Genomic DNA, 24,095 nt, shown 5'->3' with positions numbered 1-24,095 from the left:
TTAATGATATCATTTACAAAATGGTAATATTTACGTAATCATTGGCACTGTAATTTCTTGTTAAACAACATGGATAGCTTGAACCCCAAACTATGCGAGAGTTTAACACGGTCGACTCGTGTGGGTTAAGAGGTTAAGGTATGCAGCAGATCAAGAATATAATACGACTCTATTTAGTTTGCTAATTTCCAGACAATATTTAGTGGTGTCTAAGTGCACTTCTTCTTCTCATGACCAAACTAAATAACCTGAGCCAAAGTTAACCGTCATGATAAGTGATAACAATGTTGTTATTACTTCACTGCAGTAAATTTAATGAAGTAATGACAATATGAAATCCTATGAGAATCTTTACCAAAGAGAAAATCTCTGCAAAACTTAGAAGCATGCACGTGGGCGGAATCCAGCGTTATGATTGGTTAGCTCAAGACACGTGATAAGAAAACAGCTCTCTGATTGGTGTGTTTGACACGTGTAATGACCAGTTGTCAGTAAGATGGGTTTGGTGAACACGTGCTAAATACTTCTCACTAACGTAATTTGCAGGAAAACTTATCAAAGTTACGTTTTAACAGGTGTTATAGTCCAGTCATTTAATGACATCTACCTGCAAATCTTCAGATACTCACGAAACTTTGCACGGACCTTCTCAAAGGTATAAATAAACGATTTTCGGTTGGAGACATTTTTTTTACCGTGGGGAAAACCCAGGAGGGCCACACCCATATTGACCCAACGACGCAACTGACCCTTTATTTCTAAAGGTAGTAGAGACTTCAAAATAGGCTTAAACGAAGCCGCATATGCATGTTTATATAGTAGTTAATAATCTGGAAAATTTGCAGGTTCATTTCCATAAATGTCCATAAATGACTGGACTATCATGAAAGTAGGTATCAGTTGGTTTATGACAGCAACCACGACAAATATTTACGATATTATAGTGCAATGTTTTAGAATTGGAGTTTGGGGTTCACAGATAATTATATTAATTGGAATCGTGGTATTTCTACTCAATACGCTAGGAACTCTAAAATACTTAAATAAACGTATTTTTGCCTGTATCGGTCAAAAGTGGTCCGGTAACGATTTATTTTTATGTGCATTTGGATTGGCTGACATTCATGAGATGAAGAGATGAGAGACTAAAATAAGTGCAAAATTCAAGCAAAACCACGTTCATTATGTCGAAAACCATGAAACAAAAATATTAACGAAATTAATACTTTATTATTCAATGCTAGAGCAGAGCAAGTTTATTATACTGATACTAAATACTGTCTCTCTAGATAAGCACATAAGATGAACAGCTGAGAGGGAGACTGCTAAAGCTACGTGTTAATCTACAGAGACTACGCGTAAATTGACGGACAACCACGAGTCTTATTCAACTTCAAGTGTTATTCAGGGTTTAAAGGAAATCCCAGGGCAGAATCTAGCGGTATGATTGGTTAGACCAAGACACGTGATAAGAAAACAGTTCATGTTCGTGGTATTCAAGGTTTGATCAGCGACTTTATTTCGGTATCAGAGTCTCGCCAAGCTCGAACTTTCTTGGTTCTTTGGCTATTTGAAAGAATCCGGATAGGAGTTGAGAGTTTACAATTATAAAACACCTCAAATAAACTGGTTGAGAATTTAAAGAAAATGCTTGAAATGGAAAGCTCGTGATAGAATAGTCCAATTTGTGACTCATAATGAAATGTCTAGAGCTGAAATCAAATGAGAAAGACCTAGCCATCTCTATAGTACTCCCAGACTCACAGACTGTTCACTCAAAAGTCTACATAATACCATTTGGCAACATATGTTGCTTCTATAAATATACACATCGTTTGAAACAAATATTTGATTGCTTCTGGTTAAACTCACAGTGTCTAACAAAAACTAATCAGAAATATGCTTCAAACAATCCGAATAGACAACAGGTGATATTACCATGGCAACACAACCAAATAAGGTAAAAACTACACCAAAAAAGTTGAGAGACAAAAAAATTTGTCAGGACATCAAAAAATGTTGCATCCAGAAAAACACTGCACTATTATGGGTCACTCCACCTCCAGTTTTCACCTTTAGATCAAGCCATTCAAGTGAGTTTCCAGGATGATATGCCGATGAGTTATAACTTATTTACCATCTAGAACTGTAGCAATACCAATACTCACAAAGGTAATCCGACAAAAGTCCGTTACAAGTATGTGCTAACTGCGGAGTCGACTATTTCTGCTTCTTTCATCTTTTTCTGTCTCAGAGTACAAGATAGAGACAGGAGATTAAGGGTGTTTCTGTCTCAGAGTACCAGATAGAGACAGGAGATTAAGGGTGTACGTAAAGGAAGGTTTGAAACAGAATATCTCTGCTCAATCACTCAATTACTCTATTTTTAATGAGTTCAAACTTCAAAGGTATCAAAACGACCGACTGATATTGAGACAATTGAGACAATCAATTGAGACAATCAATGTTCAATGAGGCAGAGATATGTAGAATCAAAAGCTTACGTACCCCGTATTATAATTATATACCCACATTTTTAACACTTATTAATATTCATCATTTCAGCTTGTGAATGGTGATATAACTATTACGTATAGGTCTGGAATCAGTCCGTCTGATCACACTCCACGCCCACTCCACGCCCACTGAAAAACACATTCGCATCACGTGACTCACTCATGTTTGATTTGTTCTACTAAACCTAAGCCTAATACCGTGCTTACAAGTTATCACGTTTGGGTTTGAAGGTGACAATTGGGAAACCACTGACTCTACACAACACATCTTCACTATATTGGAGACTTTACACAACACATCTTCACTATATTGGAGACTTTACACAACACATCTTCACTATATATTGGAGTCTCTACAGTTTAGTTAAAATAAGAAGTCCCAAGTGTGCCCCAAGTAACTTTTCGCCCCAACTGTGCCCCAATACTGTGCCCCAGGAAATACAATTTTGTGCCCCAAGTGTGCCCCAAGTGTGCCCCAAGTGTGCCCCAAGTGTGCCCCAAGTGTGCCTAGCCCAAATTTCCGAAGTCTCTCTAATTTAACGAGACCGATATCAAAGTGAGTATAAACTACGCCACCTGATGAAATTGTGACGCATTTGTTCGCACGAAAATAACTGAAATAACTAAGATATCATCTGAACTAAGCACTAGTGTGGAGCATTTTATGTTGTTCCACGTAAATGGTACTATTGTGAATATCTTGCACCCCCTATTCGGTTCTAACGGCCTTCGTAACACGATTTTGAAATGGAAATATGCGTCACTGCCCAATGATTATAGTTGTATTCTAAGAGGAAGGAGATCAGACGAATGGTGTGGAATTTGAAACTTTACGAAAATAATCTGAAATAATTTACAAACAACTGTTTTCTGTTCGTTAATTTGTCAGGAAGGCCGTACAAACTACAAATGCAGCTAATGATGAAGTTCAGTAAAAATAGCTTGTTTAGAATTATAGCGTTTATATCTGAAATGTTATTGATAAGGAAAGTGACTTACTATAAACAACACTTCACAACATGTAGCTGCATTTTAAACTCAAACAGAAATAGCCGACCCTGGCAAACTGTCAAATATCCGTGGAAATAATGACAACTAATAACCTTGCTTGAGAGTTTCCACGTTGCTTAGCTGGTAGACAAGCTGAAGATGGTAAGCTGACTTCCGTTTTAAGATCTTCAATGAAAATGACAATCAATGGCGAAGGAAATGATAGTTGATAAAAATAAGAGTCTGAATCTTAATAGTAAATTGTCACTAACGCTTTTATCTATTCATAGGTCTAAACTTAATTGAAGCGGCTACCACTCAAGCTTGAAGATAATAAAATTGAATAAAATTGAAGAGACAATTTATAAGACTGAAGAAAACGGATGAGCGATTGATAAAATTACGTGACTAACACATGCTGTCTAGGCAGCTTTGAAATAGTGGTTAGTACTCATTCCTCGATCAAGTACGCATAAAAACAAACGTCTAATCCAACCCACAACAGCTAACGTCAGAATCACGCTCTGATCGGTTTTTAAGCTCTTTGATGAATAAATCTTTTATCGGGAACACCCACATATGTTTTAACAACTTTTTCGGCTCAACAAATAAACAAGCGATCAGTTCTACGATTACAAAGCTCTTTGATCAACATATTAAGTATTAACCGATATAACCTTCTTCAAAATCATCCACAAATGGTAAAGTTAAACATATATATTAGTACAGACAGATCCGTCTAAAAAAATCTATTTACCAACACAAGAAGCTTTTTAAGGATTTTTGACATTTTTGAGCGCCATTAGGTGCCCTTTATGGCTGACCAACTTTTCCGAACTTTTCCAAACTTTTCCAAACTTTTCAAAACTTTGCCACGTGTCTTAAGGCCAATTTTTGCCACTTTTATTTGTCGAATATCTTAAGTTGTGAAAATCGTAAAAGGTTGCGGATTAATCGAGGGTGTTCATCTTATCAGGAGGAAAAACTTTTTTACGTCAGACAATTAGTTAATTGGATAATTATCAATTAACTAATTAGCAAAAATTGTTTATTGGCTCAAAATGATCGGAATAGCTTAAAACACGGAGAAAAGTAGTTTTATGAAAAACTTTGAAAATATTTCACTTTTGAGACATTTCGAAAATTCAAAAAAAAATTTTTCGCCAAAAGTGATAAAATTGCATATACATGGAGAAAAATGACTTTTTTTAAACTTCGTGAATTTTTCGTTCCAAGAATACTAAAATCACCAATATTTGTAGTTGGAGTTCAATAAATCTCGGCAGATTTTAGTAATTAGGAATTACTCAGTGGAAAGGTCTGAAACTGAAAAACGTTAACCACACGATATTACAGTACAACCTTATCGATTTTCACAAAAACTGCAGCAAAGGTACAGTCAAGATCGAACCGATAGCCTGCTGTACTATCATTTTATTGATTATAATGATGAATCAGTCACTTCAGTGGGGTTAAGATATTCAAATTTGTAATAAATAAAACCTCTCTGTACCGTCAATTGTGCTAATCTTAACCGGCCTACCTGGATTACCAGACCTCTTCTTTTCCTCAATAAAAGAGAAGCAAAGATTTATTTTCTGGGAATAAGCATGTTCGCCGAAAGTGTTTAATACAACAATATATTATGTACTATATAATACAGTATTCAGTATTGTCAATTATATGGGCATAAAACTTAAAAATTCGAGATCAGCACACATTTTTGACGGATTTTAGCTGATCGAGATGGTCCCCTATAAGGGCCCCAACTATATAAATATAAGTATAACTCTAAATAACCAGTAACAAATAAAGTCATGCGGCTACGGGCACAAAACGTGGACCCTCGCAAATTGCCACAGCCAAATATGTAGTATGTACTAGTATTCAGAAGCTCGTAACAGTGACGTGAGGAATCAAGTTAATCAACTATACTACCCTGTCATTGTAGTGTTATGCTTACGTTAAAGTTGTCTTGTAATAATTGGTTACTATTAGCTGATAGTCTTCCTATTATATAGACTGGCATTTTTGGGATATAAGGCCATGTATTACTTCATAAAACTGTTTAAATGCATTTTTAATACTACTAAGAACTGGTGAATCAAAAGCCAAAACCATGATTACATCAACTTTTGTTATCAATTCTGTACATATCGTAACACTAAAAACCTAATTTACCGTAGTACTTAATTTACCGTAGTACTATAATTACGGCAAAAATAAGGGTATCCATTACCGAATACATTAATTCACGTAGATTGATGTGACTAGACAGCACGGAAACTTACAATTAGAACTTAGGTTACATCCTAACTTACAAATAGAAGTTGGTTAATTTATAGCTTAAGAATAGTTAAAAATAAAATGTCTTCGATCTCTGTTTTGGAAAAACTAAATTAATAAAAGTCCCATCAAAAATAAAAGTCTATACAAATGACAAAGTCTACAACAGCTTTTCAAAACTAAATCAAATTAAAGGATTGCATTGGAGCTCAAATTCCAATTGCGCATTTCATTTAATGAATAAAGGTGCACCTTGGTATAGTCTACAAAACAGAAATGCACATTTACCAACGCAGCAATGTCTAACCTTAGCTGGCTAAATGTTGGCCCTAACTTCCATGATTACATAAGGTCCAAAAAACGAAATCAGACTTATTCCTGGAAAATTGAAACCTACAATTTTAAAATAAAGTAGAACAAAAATGCGATTTAGGAATTATCAAGATTTGCACCTGTCAACCTATTTTTCAACACATTATTCTTTTCGACACATCCGTAAAGTTATAAGCCACGATTAGCGTTATATCATGAAAATGATTTCACTGACAAAAAATTAGAGAAATTTGTTATCATAAACTGATAAACTGTGAAGACAGGTTACTATTTTAAGGTATTGCAGTTGTGAAACTCGAAATGTTGCAACTTTTGAAGCCGGACACAGCGCAGGAGATATTATCTAACTTTGTTGTTGACAGAGGGTAATCTCCATGACAACGTCTCCCTACACACGCTGTTTAAGTCGTGTTTTGAGTCACATACCAGTGAAATTGTAAAACTGAAATTGCAATTCTCTTCTGACTGGATGTAAGTGAGGACAGTTTTAATTTGTAAAATAAGTATTCTCCCGAGTTAGAGCTAAATTCGAACTAAAAACTCAGCCTCAGATACCGTTCAACCGATGCGGAGAGGACATAAAATCGAAGTGAAGTTGACACATGAATACCATGAGAGGTTGTACAAAAGTTGACTTAATGGCCTGTAGAAAGTAAATAATCTACTCTAAGTACATGTGCCTGAAATTACACGTGCCTGACATGACATGTGGATAAAAAGTAATCTTCTAATCTTGAGGTGAAACTGGCTGATAAATTTAACGTAATTTGGAAAATATTTCTGAAGATCATTGATTGATTAACTGAATTTAAGGGAGACTAGAGAAGAAAAATTGTTCTTTTATTGACAATGTGGGGCTGAAATGTTGACGGTCGGCCAATTTCTTGGTGATCGGATCAGGTCACACGACATTGATGCATTTATATTCTATACTAGCACAATACCAAAATTGGCCGAACCACTTTTTATTAAAAAGAACCGAATTTAAAATAAACTTAAGGTTTAAAATATATAGACTTCAATATATAACACTTTTTTATTAGTTACAGTGCAGCGTGTCCAACTAACACCAAAGTAAGCTCTTAAAACGTTTAAACATTTTATGATGAAGCTAACTATGAGTCTAGCTTGCAAAAACTATAAAGCCAAAGAATTCTCAAAGAATATGATGCGTCTTACTAGTTGAGTTCTAACCTTTGGGATTGGGATCACACCAACTTCTCAGTTCAAGCAGGTCTAGTTTTAATTAACTTTGACTTGTCCAAGATCAATTTACTTTGATCTTCGACATGACCGAGTGCTGAAAATTGGCCACCTTCAAGTGTGGGAACTTGAAAAAGTCCAAATGTTTCATCACGTTCCGTTTAGTGGAAGAATTGTATTTCTAGTTATTTTTGTAATTCTTCCTGCATATTCTGATGGAATTTATTTTTGTAATTCTTCCTGTACTTTTATCAAAAATCTGACCGCTACGCTCACAATATAGCCGAATAACCTTCAAATGAGTCAGCCATCCTCGGCTACCATCTCAGTCTTCCCAATGTAAATACAAAAACAACTCAATCTCTCATCATTATTATTATACAAAGGACCAAAATCAGCACTCCACGAGAGCGCGAGACAGCCGCGCGCAGCATAACAAAAGAATCTGAAACAAAGGTACATCAAAACTTAAATACTTGAAACCAAAGATAAACCAAAGGAACATCACACCAGGGCTCGAGTTTAATATTATCTCAACTCGATCCTCCTAAATACTAAAAGCACAACACAACCTCGAGGATCACCAGGGCAGGCCCGCTAGCATAATGCGGTGGTAGTTCCTCGAAGTAACGCACTACCTTTTCCGGGAGGGTGTTTCGACACCTGACTCCAGACGGGTTCTATGGAGTCTCCCGATGACGGATCATTATGGCAGATAACCTTAGGGTCATCGCCGATCTACCGGGTCATAACTATGTTATGTCTTTTGGACGTACCGGGCTCTGCGAACCCCATGCCAAGCAGAGCAAAAGGTACAAAGCCTGCAGTCCAAAGGAGCTCCATCAGACGTTAGCCACAAGGCGGACGTAGCCTCCCTGCTAATCCGGGGAGGTAAAGTGAGCGCCCTCCACAAAAAAAAAAAAAAAAAAAAAACCTTCAAATGAAAAATTCGTCAGATCAATGCATATCATCAAATAGCGAAAATGTTTGAAAAGATATGATATTAGATATAAAAACGGCCATTACAACTACAATCAGCGGCTCAACAAAGCTTCGCAACAATGAAGGCTATAGGGTCGTCCGATTCACATCTAGATACTAAAAATGGGATATTTGGGATATAAAACAATCTAACATTGCTGTATTAATATCGTAATATTTATATTTATATATCTCTTTAGCTTCATTTTCGGGACATGGCAAACAATGTCACTACTACGCTATGTGTAATCAGGGTGACAAGTTTGAAACTGGATGAAGGGGGTCCGTAGGCCCCCAGCATATCACACCTGTGTTTTCATTTGTTAATGTTCTAAGGAATCCTATATATCTTATCTATAAGTCGGCAAGTTCAGACCCACACAAAATTATAGCATTAGTCGGCTAGCTGGAAACAAAAGATTAAACTTTGAGACATATAATTTAGGAGGTCTTGACAGGATTTTATCGATGCAAAATTTCAGATTGATTCAAACCGACAAAAAGTGATCGCGACAGTCGGTGCAATTGTCAACCCCAAACCGAGATGATTTTAGAGTCAAGTCAAGGGGGGAGAGTCTAGCATAATTGGTAATTATTCACTTTCCTAGAAATAATACGCCCTGAGCAAAGACTAATTTGAGAGAGAAATCAGCCCCTTAACAATTCTTTAAATTGTAGGCTAGGGTTGTCCAATTCAGATCTAGATATTCAATATTGGGAATGGGATAAAACAATCGAATAATTATATAATAATTATGTTGTTAGGAAGATAATATTATTGTGAGAGCAAGAGTCAGAGTCTGGGCTCCAGACCTCTCAGAATTTATAAGTTATATAAAGTTATTTATAAGTTATATATAAGAAAGGAATTAACTGAATTAACTGAGTTTAATCTTCGTGTTTGAACAGATTCAGATATAATATATAACGACAGTTAGCAGTTTGCCAGCCCTTTTAAACCGAAATAATATTCTAATTACACGGCTATATTAGAACATAATTACTATTTACTAATGAGCCAACTTCTTTTGTCTCGAAGACAGGTAATAGACGCTTAGTAGTAACCAATAAATTGCTGTTGCTTTGTTCTTTTTAACAAGCTCAGTTCGAAGAAATATAAGGCGTCGTCAGGACAATTTCCAGCATTTTCAACGATGGAACAAATAACTTAAAGAAGCGATATTTCGTCGCCAAATGTTAGTTTAATACTTATAAGAGGTTATTCACTTTACTTCATTACTTGCCACGTAACAAATAGCTTAGTTTGCGGTGGTTCAAAGTAAAAAAAGGCTGACAACAGGGCAAACCTCAAATAAAGGTTCAAATAAAACGATAGGAACAATTTTTAGTGGGGGATATTTTTAGATGAATTAAAAAGAAAATATTCACTGAGATTACAGCAACGGACACAACAATGTCAACTATAGTGAGTAGTGTCATGACGTCACGTGAGTAGTGTGATGACGTCACAACTATAGTGATCAGCACTTTCGATATTATCAGGGCTACAATAATTGTTTACTGAAATCGATATCCGTAAAACCCATAAATCCACGTCAAGATAATTATACAAGGGGCATAACTCTGCGCAATTTAACCTCCGGAGTCCCGATCTTATACAAATTCATTATAGTTGTAACTTTGTAATAAATTGCAATAAATTGTAAGGGAATTTATTTTAATTCCGGTTGGTTTATTGTATTTTATTGTTTACAACATATCCCTATTCATTGTTGAACTTGACATTTTGTTTCCTGTTCAAGGCACACCGCACATGTCGCCATGGTTACAGTCCCTTCTGCAACATTGGAAGTTCAAACGTTCAGCTCGCTTCACTTTACTACGAAGTACAACCAACAAGTACTTTACTAATAATTAAGGGAATCACTTACAGGGTTAGTCAGAAAGAATTTCAGGATTTCAAAAAAATTATAATTTTTTAACAATGAGTTGCTGCTCAATTTTTACTCGTGCCTATAATTTTACCCTGACTCATGAAATACATATTATAATAATGCTAAGGTTATTTTATTGACAACAAACTGTCACTTACCTGAAGGTGTCAAAGTTATTCGCCTGCATCAAGAGGAATGGATTCTGGTTGCTAGGGTTACAGGATAGGGCTAGGTGGTTGCTAGGGTTACTAGGGCACAAGGCAGAACCTCTGCTCGTCACGTAGAGATCTTCAAAATACTTAATCGAAATCCAGATCTGATCACCAAGAACAAGAAAACAAAGAGCAACACAACATTAACAAGGCCAATGTTAAGATAACAAAATTAAAAAACGTCCCAAACAAAGTGTTTTAGACCTGTGTTTAACATTTGAACGGGTGCATTCAAGTACATTCTTTACACTTCTAGTTCTCGAATATTCGACTTATTTAAGTCAATATATACATCTTTCACCACCTGCCAAATGAACTCTGCTCGAAGTTCAACTACAGTTGCCAAGGGACTTCGACTTGAAATAAGGTTGTCAAAGGAACTTAACTTCAAGTAAGGTTGCCAAGGGAACCCAACTTAAAGTAAGGTTGCCTAGGAAACTCAACTTCAAGTACGGTTGCCAAGGGAGCTCGACTTGAAGTAGGGTTTTCAAGGGAACTCAACTTCAATTAAGATTGCCAAGGGAACTCAACTTAAAATAAGGTTGCCAAGGGAACTCAACTTCATGTAAGGTTGCCGAGGGAACTCAACTTCAATTAAGGTTGCCAAGGGAACTCAAATGTCCTCAATGTGGAGATAGCTTAATAACTTCCGTAAGAAAGTATGAAGTCATAAACATGTTCATACTATAACAAGAAATTTTGATTCGAATTTTTAGGTTGATAATAAAAAAACGATAAATTTGATAATTTTGTCTAATTATTTATAAAGTATTACTATTTATGCACCACCCTTACGTTATTTCACTTTTATTAGCTTAAGTTATTTCCCGATAACCTCCTTTTATAAGGTTGTCACAGCTTTTAAGCACATGTATATATGTTATGTTTTATTTTCTTTTCTTCCCTTGAAAAATTAAGTATCTACCATATTAACTATGCAATCATGCAATTATGTTATTATGCAACATGTTATCATGCTGAAAGTTTATGTGATTGGCTAGCTTTTCCCAGCCTCAAAGCTAGATTAGAGAAAAATTAGATTGCGCTTTTAATAGACCTGCATGTAACATTAACATCTTGAAATAAATATACTCAGCAATCATCATGCTTAAACAATAAATTATTATTCTTCAGCTGCGGACTTTTATAATCAAAACATGAGTCATCATTGGCGCACGCGAAATTTGAATTGCTCAAGTTCTCAGTTTGGATGGCTATACGATGCTGAGAAAATTCCAATACTTTTCTTGATTTTTGTTTATGATCGATAGTCGTGGACACACTGTGGACGCTGACCAGCATCCTTGTGAATAATTCATTAAGTTAATCAATAGAATGAGTATTTACGCTAAGTAGTTAATTAGTTAATTACGGTAAACAAATAACAACAATCTAATAATCCAACCAAACAACTAACCTAAAAGTGTCGATCTGAAAAGGGTTGAACTCGTCTGTTACATTAGTATTTATGATCCCTTTAGAAGTGAACACTGCGATATCTGCACCTTTACGACCTTTATTACCCACATTCTGAAAATAAGGTGGATCAAGACGTGATGTCGTCACGTGAGTATTGTGATGACGTCACGTGAGTATTGTGATGACATCACGAAAGCAGTGTGATGATGTCACATACCCCAGGAGAATTATAAATTACGTCATGAACTTGAAAGTCACGCGGAGTACCGAATACTTATCAGGATATTTACTATTACATTTCCTTAAATAGTCTCATCTCTGAGTTAACTTATCCTAGAATATTCGGTTATTTTGAATTACTTATTTGTTTAATAGCTTACTTTTATTTTATTGAATAAGTCATTGTTTTATATTAATCATCGAACCAATTGATCGGTAGAACAAAGGTTAATAAAAGAAAGCCGCATCCTTTTAAGCTGCTTCAAATTTGAATAAGTTCTATTCCAAGACACTAGCTCAAAGTGAAAGAAATGTTTGGGCCAATGGGCCGGTCGGGCCACTTAGTCACAACAACAACAACACCAGAAGTACACAGCACTTGTACTTGTAACCATGCATATATTGCATATTTCATATTGCATTTTTAATTGTTCCAAGTTGAATAATTCGACAAAACTTTTGTAGTTTCGGATGCGTTTTTGTTTCAGCGTAGCCGTTTATTATGAACCTAAGCATGTTAAATTTGCAGAATGACAAAATTTGAGGTCAGATGACGCTAAAAGTCCCGCTGAATATTTGATGGAGGCTTAGCTTTAGGAGATGCACGATATAGCGGACATTTCATTAAAGCTAGATGTACTCGTAGTTTGTTTAATGTTTGTTTAATGTTAGCTCAAGTTTCTTAAGAATCCTTTAATCCTCTACAAAACACATCCTTGTGTTTGACATCATACAAAAAATCACACGTTTCCTCACGCAGCTCACTCTATACTCCTTTTAGAAGATATCGTAAATGTAGCTCGAGAAGAACAGCCGAGCATATCCTCATTTCCCCCCTAGTTCCGCGGTGAGTTTTACAACTTTACACGAAAACATCCGTTAGATTAATTGCTTTTGAACAAGCATTCGTGCCGTCCGGCTCACCTCATGATGAACACCTTTACTGGTTTAACTTACAGCTGACCGCTGTGAGTTATCGAGAGTCGTTGTTATGACGGAATTTAAGGGCAGCAGTCGATATCTTTACAGTTTACACAGCTGTTCGTGTTGTCCTGCGTCGCAGTGTACCTTTTCTGTTGTTTGAATCATGGGTTTCTAGCTGTTTTCGTCTGGTGGTGATGGTTTGTAATCCTCAAGTTAACCAGGAGGGGTCACGTGATATTGTTGAGAGGGATGGCAAGCTGCCAAAACTCAAGTCTAAAACACCACACCCAGGAATCACTGAGGATCCTTCTAAACGATTAATGGTCCGAATATGATCAATGTCTTGGAAGTCTTGATAATAATAATATCAGATTCATGTAAACCTTGTTGTAAATATTGTATATCGATACAATTCTCTATTTTATATTAATCATACATATTACATAGTTTAAACTTTGAATCAAGAACAAGTTAAGCTGGCCTACATTTTATCAAATTATGAATGATCGAACAGTAACCCACAATTACAGATAAAGATCCCGCGGATATCCTTCTCGAGCGAGTTTTCAATAACAAGTGCGCTTTCCAAGCAGTCCTTCGCAGAGATTGAACAAACGTATAAAACCTACCCAAAACCCCCCAAGAAAACAGACACACCTATTCTATTTGGTGAGACTCTCACTTAATTAGTTAATTAGTTAATCCTTTAATTGCTTAATTGCTCTGTTTTAATTGGAATGATAACGAGACTAACCAGTATTAACTGGTAACTTTAGGACAGCAGCCTGTATTTGTTAGTTAGCAACAATTTTCTGACTGCACTCGATATTATTAGTGATTCTTTCTCAATCTCATTATTTCAGGATTACCTCGGAATCAGATAGAGACATGTACACTGTTTGAACGCTATCAACAAAAGAGGGCAGAAGCAGCTAGAGGTAAGAGCTCATCATTGATACAATTTTCAACTTTTAAAATATTCGAAAATTAGAGGCTTTTCAGGGTAAACTGTTATAACTTATAGTACAACGAATAATTCCTTTCCTGATAAGAGCCTTTTCCTTGTCGCATCAAACGGGATCAATTATAGAAATTTACCCAAGAAAACATTTCAACTATGCGACTCATAAATAATATTCCAATCCGGATTTTACACGTTAGTGCAACAAAATCTTTACTAATGACACTTCTACTAACTGTATGTTAGAGTATCAGACTATAATCTTTTTAAATAATGTCACCCCAAGAACCCCCGGCAGGTATGCAGATAAAGAGAGGGACGATATTTCAAGGGAAGGTAGTCCCAGAGGGGCTGCACCCGAACTTCAACAAGCTACCCAGACACCTGTTAATCGCACAGTACAGCAACAAGGTGGGTATTATGATAGTCTGTTAATTAGTTAATTGATTAATTAGTTATTAAACAAATTACAAATCTGTTGGATTTTGGCATCTAAGCCGTGTTAACGTCATATTGAATGTGATAACCCTTTTCTGAAATGGATCACCCATTTTCAAGAGTTTTATAAATTAGAAAAATAAAAGTGACTTTTTGCCAGGTGAACAGGATTAACAAAATAGATCGCACGATGAGGTTAACAGAACCTCGTAACAAAAGAAGGAAATACAAGACGACCAACAGTTTCAGGTTGGTTTTTCGTAGTTTCTTAAACTTTTGAAGCTTTTTTCGCTGTTAGAGGATTTTTGCCTAAAATATCGCGTTGACATACTACGTAAGCTAGAAAGGGAAACTATATCCCCAGGTTTATCACAAGAGAAAGTGAAAGAGAAACTATATCCCCAGATTTATCACAAACGAGCAATGTCTGGAGTGCCACGTGGACCAAGCTAGCGAACTGTTTGGATCTCTAATAGACCTGAAGAGAAGTCTCAACAAGATGGATATTGAGAAGCCGATAGTGCTACCAACTGCTTCAGCCTGTGGTAGTAGAGGGACGAGTTACAGCAGAGTGCTGGGCAGGATGCAGACAAGGAATGGAGCACCTGAACCCCCACCCAACTCCAGACTTGAACCTTAGCTGACTTGTGGGGAGTTTTAAGTTCTGGAAAGTTCTAGAGAGTTATGATGTCATTTGCAAAATACTCTGCTTACTTCAACTACTGCACATGTGACTATGATCAGCTTTAACAATTTGAGTATCTAGGACTCTAGGTGAAAAATGTTTTAAGAAATATGAATTTCAGTAATGATACCTCTGGGACCACTCCGGTATCCTTTATAAGCTTTGTTGTTATACATAATTATAACATCAACAGGCACTTGAACAAAATATATTGGAGACCTTTCAGAATTTCTGAACATTTTGTGCTTGTAATTTAAATAAAACCGTCCACAATCTCTGACAGAGGTATTTTTCCTCATTGGTTATAAAGATTAAATATTGGTTCGATTTGTTTTATAGTGACTATCGTGTATTAATTTCTTACTTTCCTACTTAGGGCCGGCTAAACCGGAGACTGTAAAGTGGCCGTTTGAAATAAGATCGCTAGAAACCATCGAAGCGTAAAATATAGTTATAAATGTGAAATTTCAGCCATTGTAAGCCTCGAAGCGTTTAACTAACTTCTCTGCCGTCTAAATATTGACAAATACTCGAACTAAAGACCTCACGACTTTCAGAGCTCCGCTGTCCAGAAATCAGTATAAGATCGCTGAACCGGCAGTATCTAAATGAAGATTATTTATTCGCTGTTTAAATGACCCCAGTCAACCTATGACAGCTGCAAAATAGAGTTATCATTGCTGTTCAGTGGGTGTAAGAATGCCGCAACTTCAATATTTACTAAATATTTACTAAATATTTACTAAATATTTACTAAATATTTACTAAATATTTACTAAATATTTACTAAATATTTACTAAATATTTACTAAATATTTACTAAATATTTACTAAATATTTACTAAATATTTACTAAATATTTACTAAATATTTACTAAATATTTATTACACATTTGCCGCATATTAACCACATATTTACCACAAATTTACCACATTTTGTTCGGACGTTGAAGCCGCCCTAAGTCGAGTAAGTCAAGTTACCACATATTTACTAAATATTTACTACACATTTGCCGCATATTTACCACATATTTGCCGCATATTAAGTTAAGACTAAATGATGATTATTTATTATGTTTATTATACGCCGTCAAAATTACTTTCAGTATACAATATGCAACCTTGGACAGCTGTATCTCTTGAACTTAAAATTACGTCAGCTTTACTGCAGTAGGATTTATTCGTTATCACTTATTATCTTACTCGTGGATCATCAAAACTTTCGAAATCTATTTTATGTGAATTTTCTGATACTTTTCACTGCATGATTTAGACATGAAATCAGACAGTTGAGTATCGGTAGTTCCAGGTGGAATAGTCTGGAATGTTCCAGTTTATTGCGGAATTCCACGTGAAATAGTCGAGCTCGTCAGATACTACTACAGTGGCAGCTGGTATGGATAAGTGCAACTCCTATATTATAAAAATAGTGCACTTCATTAACTTAGACAGTTAATAATTCAACATAATTTGACACCACTTTCTTATATTTATGCGACATTTCTTAGATCAATTAATAATCTTTGGTTTTGAGTCTTTGGAAGCGTTGTAGTTCTAAATTTTAAAGCCTAATTGCACCGAATTCCTACAGTTTATGACTTTTTCTCATTTTTGTACATGAGGCCCCATTGGGGGGGTCCAACCCGATGTCCGATATGAGGGTTGATGAGGCCAAAATCGGAATCGGAAAAATCGGAAAAATCGGAAAATTGAGAAATTAACAGAATCGATCTCTAAAACCTCTCAGAAGTGATATAATTCAACCAGAACCCCTCCATATAATGCTATATTGTTATGAGAAAACGAACCAATTGGACATTCCAATAGTATGTTTTATGTGTTTTTCCACTGCAGGGGCGCTAGTATACTCACTACTAGTTGGAGTTGTCATGTACTCCCAGACCCGAGTGCTTTGGCCTTTTGACGTGAGATCGATTGTTTCTGCTCATTAATTTTATCCCTGTTACTTGTTATTATGTATTAGTACAACACTAGGTACCGGGTTATATTTTGTGGTCCGGTCTTTAAACATACCATAATATCACTAGTACACTGCAACTTAAATGTATAGTCAAGTACATTTGTATCGTAACACATGCTTGGCTGGGGGATCATGTTTTGTGTCCGTTCGGTACCCTATATTTTCAAAACGGACAAAAAGTAGGGCGAACAAAAACGGACAAAAACAGACAAAAACAGACAAAACATTTACATGTCCTCCTCCTCCTCCCTGGTCTTCCTCCTCCTTCTCATCAGTCCTCCTCCTCCTCCTAAGTCTTCCTTCTCCTCCTGAGTCCTTCTCCTCCTCAGTTCTCTTCAGTCCTCTTCCTGACTCCTCGTCCTCGTCCTCGTCCTTCTCCTCAGTCCTCCTCACCCTGCTCCTCAGTCCCCTCCTCCTCCTCAGTCCTACTCCCAGTCCTCCTCCTTCTCCTTCTCCTCCTCCTCATTTCTCCTACTCATCCTCCTCCTCCTTCTCCTCCCCATCAGTCCTCCTGAGTCCTCCTCGTAGTCGTCCTCCTCCTCCTGAGTCCTCCTCCTCATCCTCCTCCACCTCCTGAGTCCTCCTTCTGAGTCCTCCTCCTCATCCTCCTCCTCAGTCATCCTCCTCTTCCTCCTCAGTCCTCCCCAGTCCTCCTCCTCCTCATCCTCCTCCTTCTCCTCCTCATCAGTCCTCATCCTCTGTCCTCCTCATAATCGTCCTCGTCCTCATCCTCATCCTTAGTCCTCCTTATTCTCCTCCTCAGTCCTCCCCCAGTCCTCCTCCTCATTCTCCTCCTTCTCCTCCTAGCCTCATCCTCCTCCTCCTTCTCCGCTTTCTTCTTCTCCTAATCAGTCCTCCTCCTCCTCGTCCTTAGTCCTCGTCCTCGTCCTCCTCAGTCTTCCTCCTCAGTCCACAGTCATCCTCCTCATCATCCTCCTCCTCCTCAACAGTCCTCCTCCTCCTCCTCAGTCTCCTCCTCCTCATCGTCCTCCTCAGTCCTCCTCCTCCTTCTCCTCATCAGTCCTCATCCTCAGTCCTACACTAGTCGTCCTCGTCCTTAGTCCTCGTCCTCGTCCTCTTCCTCCTCCTGAGTCCTCCTCCTCCTCATCAGTCCTCCTCCTCCTCTTCAGTCCTCCTCCTGAGTCCTCCTGAGTCCTCCTCCACCTTCTGAGTCCTCCTCCTGAGTCATCCTCCTCCTCCTCAATCTTCTCCTTATCCTCCTCCTCCTCCTCCTCCTTATCCTCCTCCTTCTCCTCCTCCTTTTCCTCTTCCTTCTCCTCCTAATCAGTCCTCTTCTTTAGCCCTCGTTATCATCCTCCTAGTCCTCGTCCTTAGTCCTCGTCCTCATCCTCCTCAGTCTTCCTCCTCAGTCCTGCTCCTCCTTCTCCTCCTCCTCAGTCCTCTTCCTCCTCAGCCTCCTCCTGATCCTCCTCTTTAGTCCTCTTCCTCCCCCTCAGTCCTACTCCTCAGTCCTCCTCCTCATCCTCCTCCTCCTCCTCATCCTCATCCTCCTCAGTCCTCCTCGTCAGTCCTTCTCCTCCTCGTCAGTCCTCCTCCTCCTCCTCTTCAGTCCTCCTTCTCCTTCTCCTCATTCTCCTCCTACTCATAAGTCCTCCTCCTCCTTCTCTTCCTCCTATTTCTCCTCCTTTTCCTCCTTCTCCTCCTACTCCTAAGTCCTCCTCCTCAGTCCTTCCCCAGTCCTCCTCCTCATCAGTCCTCCCCTGGTCCTCCTTCTCCTCATCATCCTCAGTCCTCCTCCTCATCGTCCTACTCAGTCCTCCCCCAGTCATCCTCCTCCTCAGTCCTCCCCAAGTCCTCCTCTTCCTCAGTCCTCCCCTCCTCCTCCTCAGTCCTCCTTCTCCTTCTCCTTCTTCTCCTCCTACTCCTAAGTCCTCCTCCTCCTCCTCAGTCCTCCTCCTCCTTCTCCTCCTTCTCATCCTCAGTCCTCCTACTCATCATCCTCCTCAGTCCTCCCTCAGTCCTCCTCCTCCTCAGTCCTCCCTAAGTCCTCCTCTTCCTCAGTCCTCCCCCAGTCCTCCTTCTCCTCTTCATCATCAGTCCTCCTCCTCAGTCCTCGTCCTCGTCCTTCTCCTTCTTATCAGTCCTCCTCCTCAGTCTTCCTCCTCGTCCTCGCTCTCGTCCTCCTCCTCAGTCCTCCTCGTCCTTAGTCCTCCTCCTCCTCACCAATGAGCTGCTCCTCTTCCTCAGTCCTCCCTCTCCTCTTCAGTCCTCCTCCTCCTCAGTCCTCCTCCTCCTCCTCAGTCCTCCTCGGTCCTTCTCCTCCTCCTCAGTCCTCCCCAGTCCTCCTCTTTCTCCTCAGTCTTCCTCCTTCTCCTCCTCCTCCTCCTCAGTTCTCCTCCTCACCCTCCTCCTCCTTCTCCTCCTAATCAGTCCTCCTCCTCAGTCGTCCTCCTCCTCGTCCTTAGTCATCGTCCTCATCCTCATCGTCCTTAATCCTCGTCCTCATCCTCCCAGTCCTTGTCCTTAGTCCTCGTCCTCATCCTCCTAGTCCTCGACTTGGTCCTCCTCTGTCCTCCTCAGTCCTCCTTCTCCTCAGTCCACAGTCCTCCTCCTCAGTCCTCTTCCTCCTCCTCAGTCCTCCCCCAGTCCTCCTTCTCCTCCTCGTCATCCTCAGTCCTCCTCCTCCTTCTTATCAGTCCTCCTCCTCAGTCCTCGTCCTCGCTCTCGTACTCGTCCTCAGTCCTCGTCGTCCTTAGCCCTCGCGTTCTCTTAGTCCTCCTCCTCCCCGTCCTCAGTCCTCCTCTTGAAATGGGTAGCACGGTCAATGGTCATTAACCGTGCTACCCATTTCTGCAGATAGCCTGTTACAAATTGTGGAGACAATTTAAATCAAAAGTTACTAAAGCGTTCTCTATTTGTTACGATTGTTATTACCAACCGTACCTCTTTCAATTGTGGACCGGGATGGATGTTTCTGTCAAACAAGAGTTGATACGACAGTGTGTTTTTTTTCGGACGAAACGATTCTTGTTTGGAACTAGAAACCATTTTGGGGTTCTGGGACCACCACCAATCGATTTCTTGTCATATTTAAGTACAGAAATAGCTACCTATATCGCCTAGAAACCTCAGAGGAAAGATTTAAATTTTCCCGATTTTTCCGATATGAGGGTTGATGAGGCCAAAATCGGGATCGGAATGATCGGAATGATCGGGTTGGACCCCCCCCCCCCCCCCCCCCCCCCCCCCCCCCATTATCCTGTCGTCATAGCGACAAATTGTGACAAATTAAATTCGGTTATAACGCTGTTAATGATATTTTCCATTTGTTCAGATGAAGGGCTGATGAATCAGTTCGATAAAATAATTATTAAATAATCCTGTTAAAGGAAATGGAGTGAGATGGTATAATGTACATTGTATACATTGTATAATAAAGCTCGAACGCTTGGTTACACTTTATGAAAAGTTTCCGAATCCTGTTGTATACTCATACAGTCCTATTTATTTAGCAATCTACTTACTACCATAGTACAATACACCATAGTCTATCTTACTATATATATATTTATTTATCCGCACCATTTTACTGACACCACGGCATCAACTTTAACACGGGTTTCCGCAAAAACCGTACAAGATATAAAACTGAAACTTTTTAAACTGATTCAAATGCTATAATGGCCTTCAAATCAGCATGAAAAAATCGAAAATCGGCCAAGGAATAAGAATTTTAGTACCCAAAATTTGGACCCCCAAGTGGTGTCAAAAACGCGAATTAAATAGGTAATAATTATTTTTACTGGGAGACTTTAGGGTAGGAAACTGATCCGGCCACCAAAGAGCCTTGACACCAGTCTTAAAGGTTTGACGGGTTCCTGCTAGTTTATCTAATGCGATTATACGTTTCGAACTAACTCTCCATTCAAGCGTATCCCGTTACGGCGAATAGCCTCATTTTTATTACCTACATCTTTACATAATATGATTCTCCGACTCACTCAAGTGATTTTTTTTTAATTAAATACTTTTCAAATTTTACAGAGTACAGCAATAGATGAATATAAAATAGAATCGTTCAAAATATCGCCCCCATCTGTAAAATATGATGGGCACCCAAACACGGTAAACACATAGTGAACTATGTCCGCAGTAACTTGGACCCATTACATCGAATTAATCTAAATCCAAAAATTTATGAAAAACTATTTAATAACAAACAAATCCATGGTGAATAACTGTGGATATAGAGTCAAAATTTGTATTTCAATACGTCAAATTCCAGATACATTAGATACAGGTCTAAAATGGTCATTAATGTGTGAGAAGGTGTGCGGGTGAAGTGTGATATGATGTTGAAAGTATAGGAAGGTAGATAAAAAATTAATAAAACAAAAATAATAATTATATGGGGAGCAAAGAGACTAGGCTAGACTGTTGTTTCACTATCCAATAAACATTTCCATAGATGCTTAGTGACCTCAGCTTTGAAAAGACTAGTAGACACAATCTGTCTTACCTGTAAAGGGAGTCCATTCCACAGTATATGGGTTCTGTAGAAAAATGATTTTGCCAGTGGGCTATTTGAGGTACATGTGGTGTGTGAATTCTGACTTAACTTAGGTAAAATTGATGACACAATAGACAGACTGTCGAGGTGGCAACGTCTTAGTCGAGAAGTGCCCTGATATAAAGAGAGATAGTGAGGCAGCGAAACAGGAATTAAATTGTTAAGAACTTTGTGGAAAAAAATAAGATCATTCAAGTCAAACTTTTGAGACAAAGGGAGAATGTCGACAAGCTTGCACTTTTTGACATATTGCTCAGGTGGATAACTGCCTCGTTTGATATTTTATTCTTATTGCACTTTGTAGTCACACACTTGCATATTCATCACGTGTAATGTTATACAGTTGTACCTCGTCAGCAGCTGCAGTTCTTAAATATTAGGAATATTCATTATTCACGATACTATGCAGAGCCTATTTGTCATAACTCATAATGCACGTGTTTATTTATATTTTATATTTAGTCCTGAACTCCTGATATACGTTTGTATTGTATTTGCTTGCTGTTTGACTTTAATCTCTGGCTATCACTTATTTTCATTCACTTACATTAACTGCAGTCCTACCCTATTAATGAAATTAATAAACTTCTGAACTTGAAAGAACTTCTTAGAAATAGCTTTTCAATACTGCAGATAGAGTTACTAATACTGGTGAGATGAGCTGCTCATCAGTCACTAACGACAATAAGGTCACTAATAAGTCACTAACGACAATAAGGTCACTAATAAGTCACTAACGACGAGTAACGCGAGTAATGTCATGAGCTATTGATTTCAGCCTTATAACTTTGTTTACTTAATACTACTCAACTGTGTCGAAGAGTGACATCGACAGCCATGTTACACATTGCGTTAGGATTCCTTTGATTTGTTTTTAATTTAGTTTTGTCTGTTATAAATGGCATAAAATTTGAATTTTTTGTTTAACTGACATTTTTTTTTTCTACTACATTATGTTTTTAATACTTTAATGCGGCTTCTTCTTTGTTGGCGAAGTGTAATTTATCAGTGTTGTCCTTTTATTTTCTCTTTTATAACTTAGAGTTAGTACTAATTTATTAAGCTAGTTACTAGTATGGTATTATCCACTGACATAGTTTAACTCAGTGTTCGTAGTGCCGGAGTATTTTATTGTATGTAAAATCCGGATTGGAATATTATTTATGAGTCGCATAGTTGAAATGTTTTCTTGAGTAAATTTCTATAATTGATCCCGTTTGATGCCACAAGGGAAAGGCTCTTATCAGGAAAGGAATTATTGTACTTATACCTTGTAGATTGGAGAAGGTAAGGTAAGGTAAGGTAAGGTAAGGTAAGGTAAGGTAAGGTAAGGTAAGGTAAGGTAAGGTAAGGTAAGGTAAGGTAAGGTAAGGTAAGGTAAGGTAAGGTAAGGTAAGGTAAGGTAAGGTAAGGTAAGGTAAGGTAAGGTAAGGTAAGGTAAGGTAAGGTAAGGTAAGGTAAGGTAAGGTAAGGTAAGGTAAGGTAAGGTAAGGTAAGGTAAGGTAAGGTAAGGTAAGGTAAGGTAAGGTAAGGTAAGGTAAGGTAAGGTAAGGTAAGGTAAGGTAAGGTAACTCAGCTAATTTTGGGCTATCCTATACAGCTTTTGGCTTATTTGCTGTGTTCTTATTTAAATATTGTCATTCACAACTCGTGTTATAATCGCCTTCATATAATATTGTTCTGTGTCAAAACTGAATTTCAAATTGTTCTCTATTTGAGCGTGACCAATTCTTACGTTTTATGGTTCTACTTAAACCCTGATGAAATATGGCAATGAAGTGAAGACAGATAGTAAAATAAACCTTCTGTTAAACTTTAACCACTTTTGTGAATGTTTAACTGCAGTTAATGTCGTCACATGAGAATTTAAAATAGTTAAAAGTGGCTTCTCTTCTAAAACTCTAGTGGAAACTCTAAGTCTAAAAGATAGCTTCTACATAAGACTGCATTGAGTCCCTGGAGTTATTTTTACTGAAACAATTAGTCTCGCCAGCAGCAGCTGTTTAAAAGGGTTGTTGGTTGAACATCTGTGGTCATTTATCTATTTCTACGGCATTAAACATCAATCATTTGAATACGATTGTTCAATCTGGGTCGATCGAAACATGAGGTCCGAATAATTTATCACTTTTACCTAACACCTGGCCGGCTTTAACAGTTTAACTGAACGTGCAAAGATAAGAGTTAGCCCCAGGAACAGCCTCTACTCAGGATTGTACTGAGGCTTTGCAAATTTAGGGCACAAAAGAAGTATTATGCCTAATTTCAACACCTAAATTGAAGATAGTTATACAATTACACAGTGCATGCACACGCTAGACATTTTAAGATACGCGTTACTACGTGTTGCTATAATGTACGCTTGGTTGCTAGGTAACCACGTGGTTACGCACGCTTGGTTGCTTGGTAACCACGTGACAGAGTAACACACCAGGTGGTCATGTGAACCTGACGCAGTTATCCCTCTTTAATCAGTTTTTGTCATCATAATTATGTTTCGATCTGGTTTAATCGATTTTCA

At 38.1% G+C, this 24,095-nt stretch overlaps 2 protein-coding genes across 6 annotated transcripts in view; one reads left to right on the top strand and one right to left on the bottom strand.

Moving 5' to 3' along the window:
* LOC134821753 (calmodulin-like) overlaps positions 1–24,095 on the bottom strand; it is a 104,362-nt gene that overhangs the window by 53,027 nt on the left and 27,240 nt on the right. For all 3 annotated transcript variants that reach the window (XR_010161044.1, XM_063832499.1, XM_063832502.1), the window contains one exon: positions 11,834–11,946. Coding sequence is in view for 2 of the 3 variants with exons in the window: in XM_063832499.1 (XP_063688569.1) it covers positions 11,834–11,946 (113 nt within the window). In the remaining variant the exon portion in view is untranslated. The remainder of the gene's footprint in view (positions 1–11,833; positions 11,947–24,095) is intronic.
* Positions 12,962–15,782, top strand: LOC134821754 (uncharacterized). 3 transcript variants are annotated; one of them, XM_063832505.1, is made up of 6 exons: positions 12,962–13,301; positions 13,509–13,647; positions 13,842–13,916; positions 14,226–14,350; positions 14,538–14,626; positions 14,742–14,851. In XM_063832505.1, exons 1-6 carry the CDS (start codon positions 13,173–13,175, stop codon positions 14,848–14,850), a joined length of 666 nt encoding a protein of 221 aa, XP_063688575.1. In that variant the 5' UTR covers positions 12,962–13,172; the 3' UTR covers position 14,851. The 3 variants fall into 3 exon arrangements, with proteins under 3 accessions (XP_063688575.1, XP_063688574.1, XP_063688573.1); XM_063832504.1 differs by having other exon boundaries at positions 12,970–13,301; positions 14,238–14,350; positions 14,783–15,782; XM_063832503.1 differs by having other exon boundaries at positions 12,970–13,301; positions 14,783–15,782.

The sequence above is a fragment of the Bolinopsis microptera genome, chromosome 10 (genome assembly GCF_026151205.1).
Source record: "Bolinopsis microptera isolate Bmic1 chromosome 10, MBARI_Bmic_1.0, whole genome shotgun sequence".
Lineage (NCBI taxonomy): Eukaryota > Metazoa > Ctenophora > Tentaculata > Lobata > Bolinopsidae > Bolinopsis > Bolinopsis microptera.
This window is presented reverse-complemented; position numbering and strand designations above follow the sequence as displayed.

Bases quoted from the DNA above. Each gene is read 5' to 3' on its own strand.
- LOC134821754 (XM_063832503.1), top strand. From the start codon at position 13,173: ATGGTTTGTAATCCTCAAGTTAACCAGGAGGGGTCACGTGATATTGTT. The intron at 13,302-13,508 runs GTCCGAATATGA...CCACAATTACAG, and splicing joins ATCCTTCTAAACGATTAATG to ATAAAGATCCCGCGGATATC. The intron at 14,351-14,537 runs GTGGGTATTATG...ACTTTTTGCCAG, and splicing joins TCGCACAGTACAGCAACAAG to GTGAACAGGATTAACAAAAT.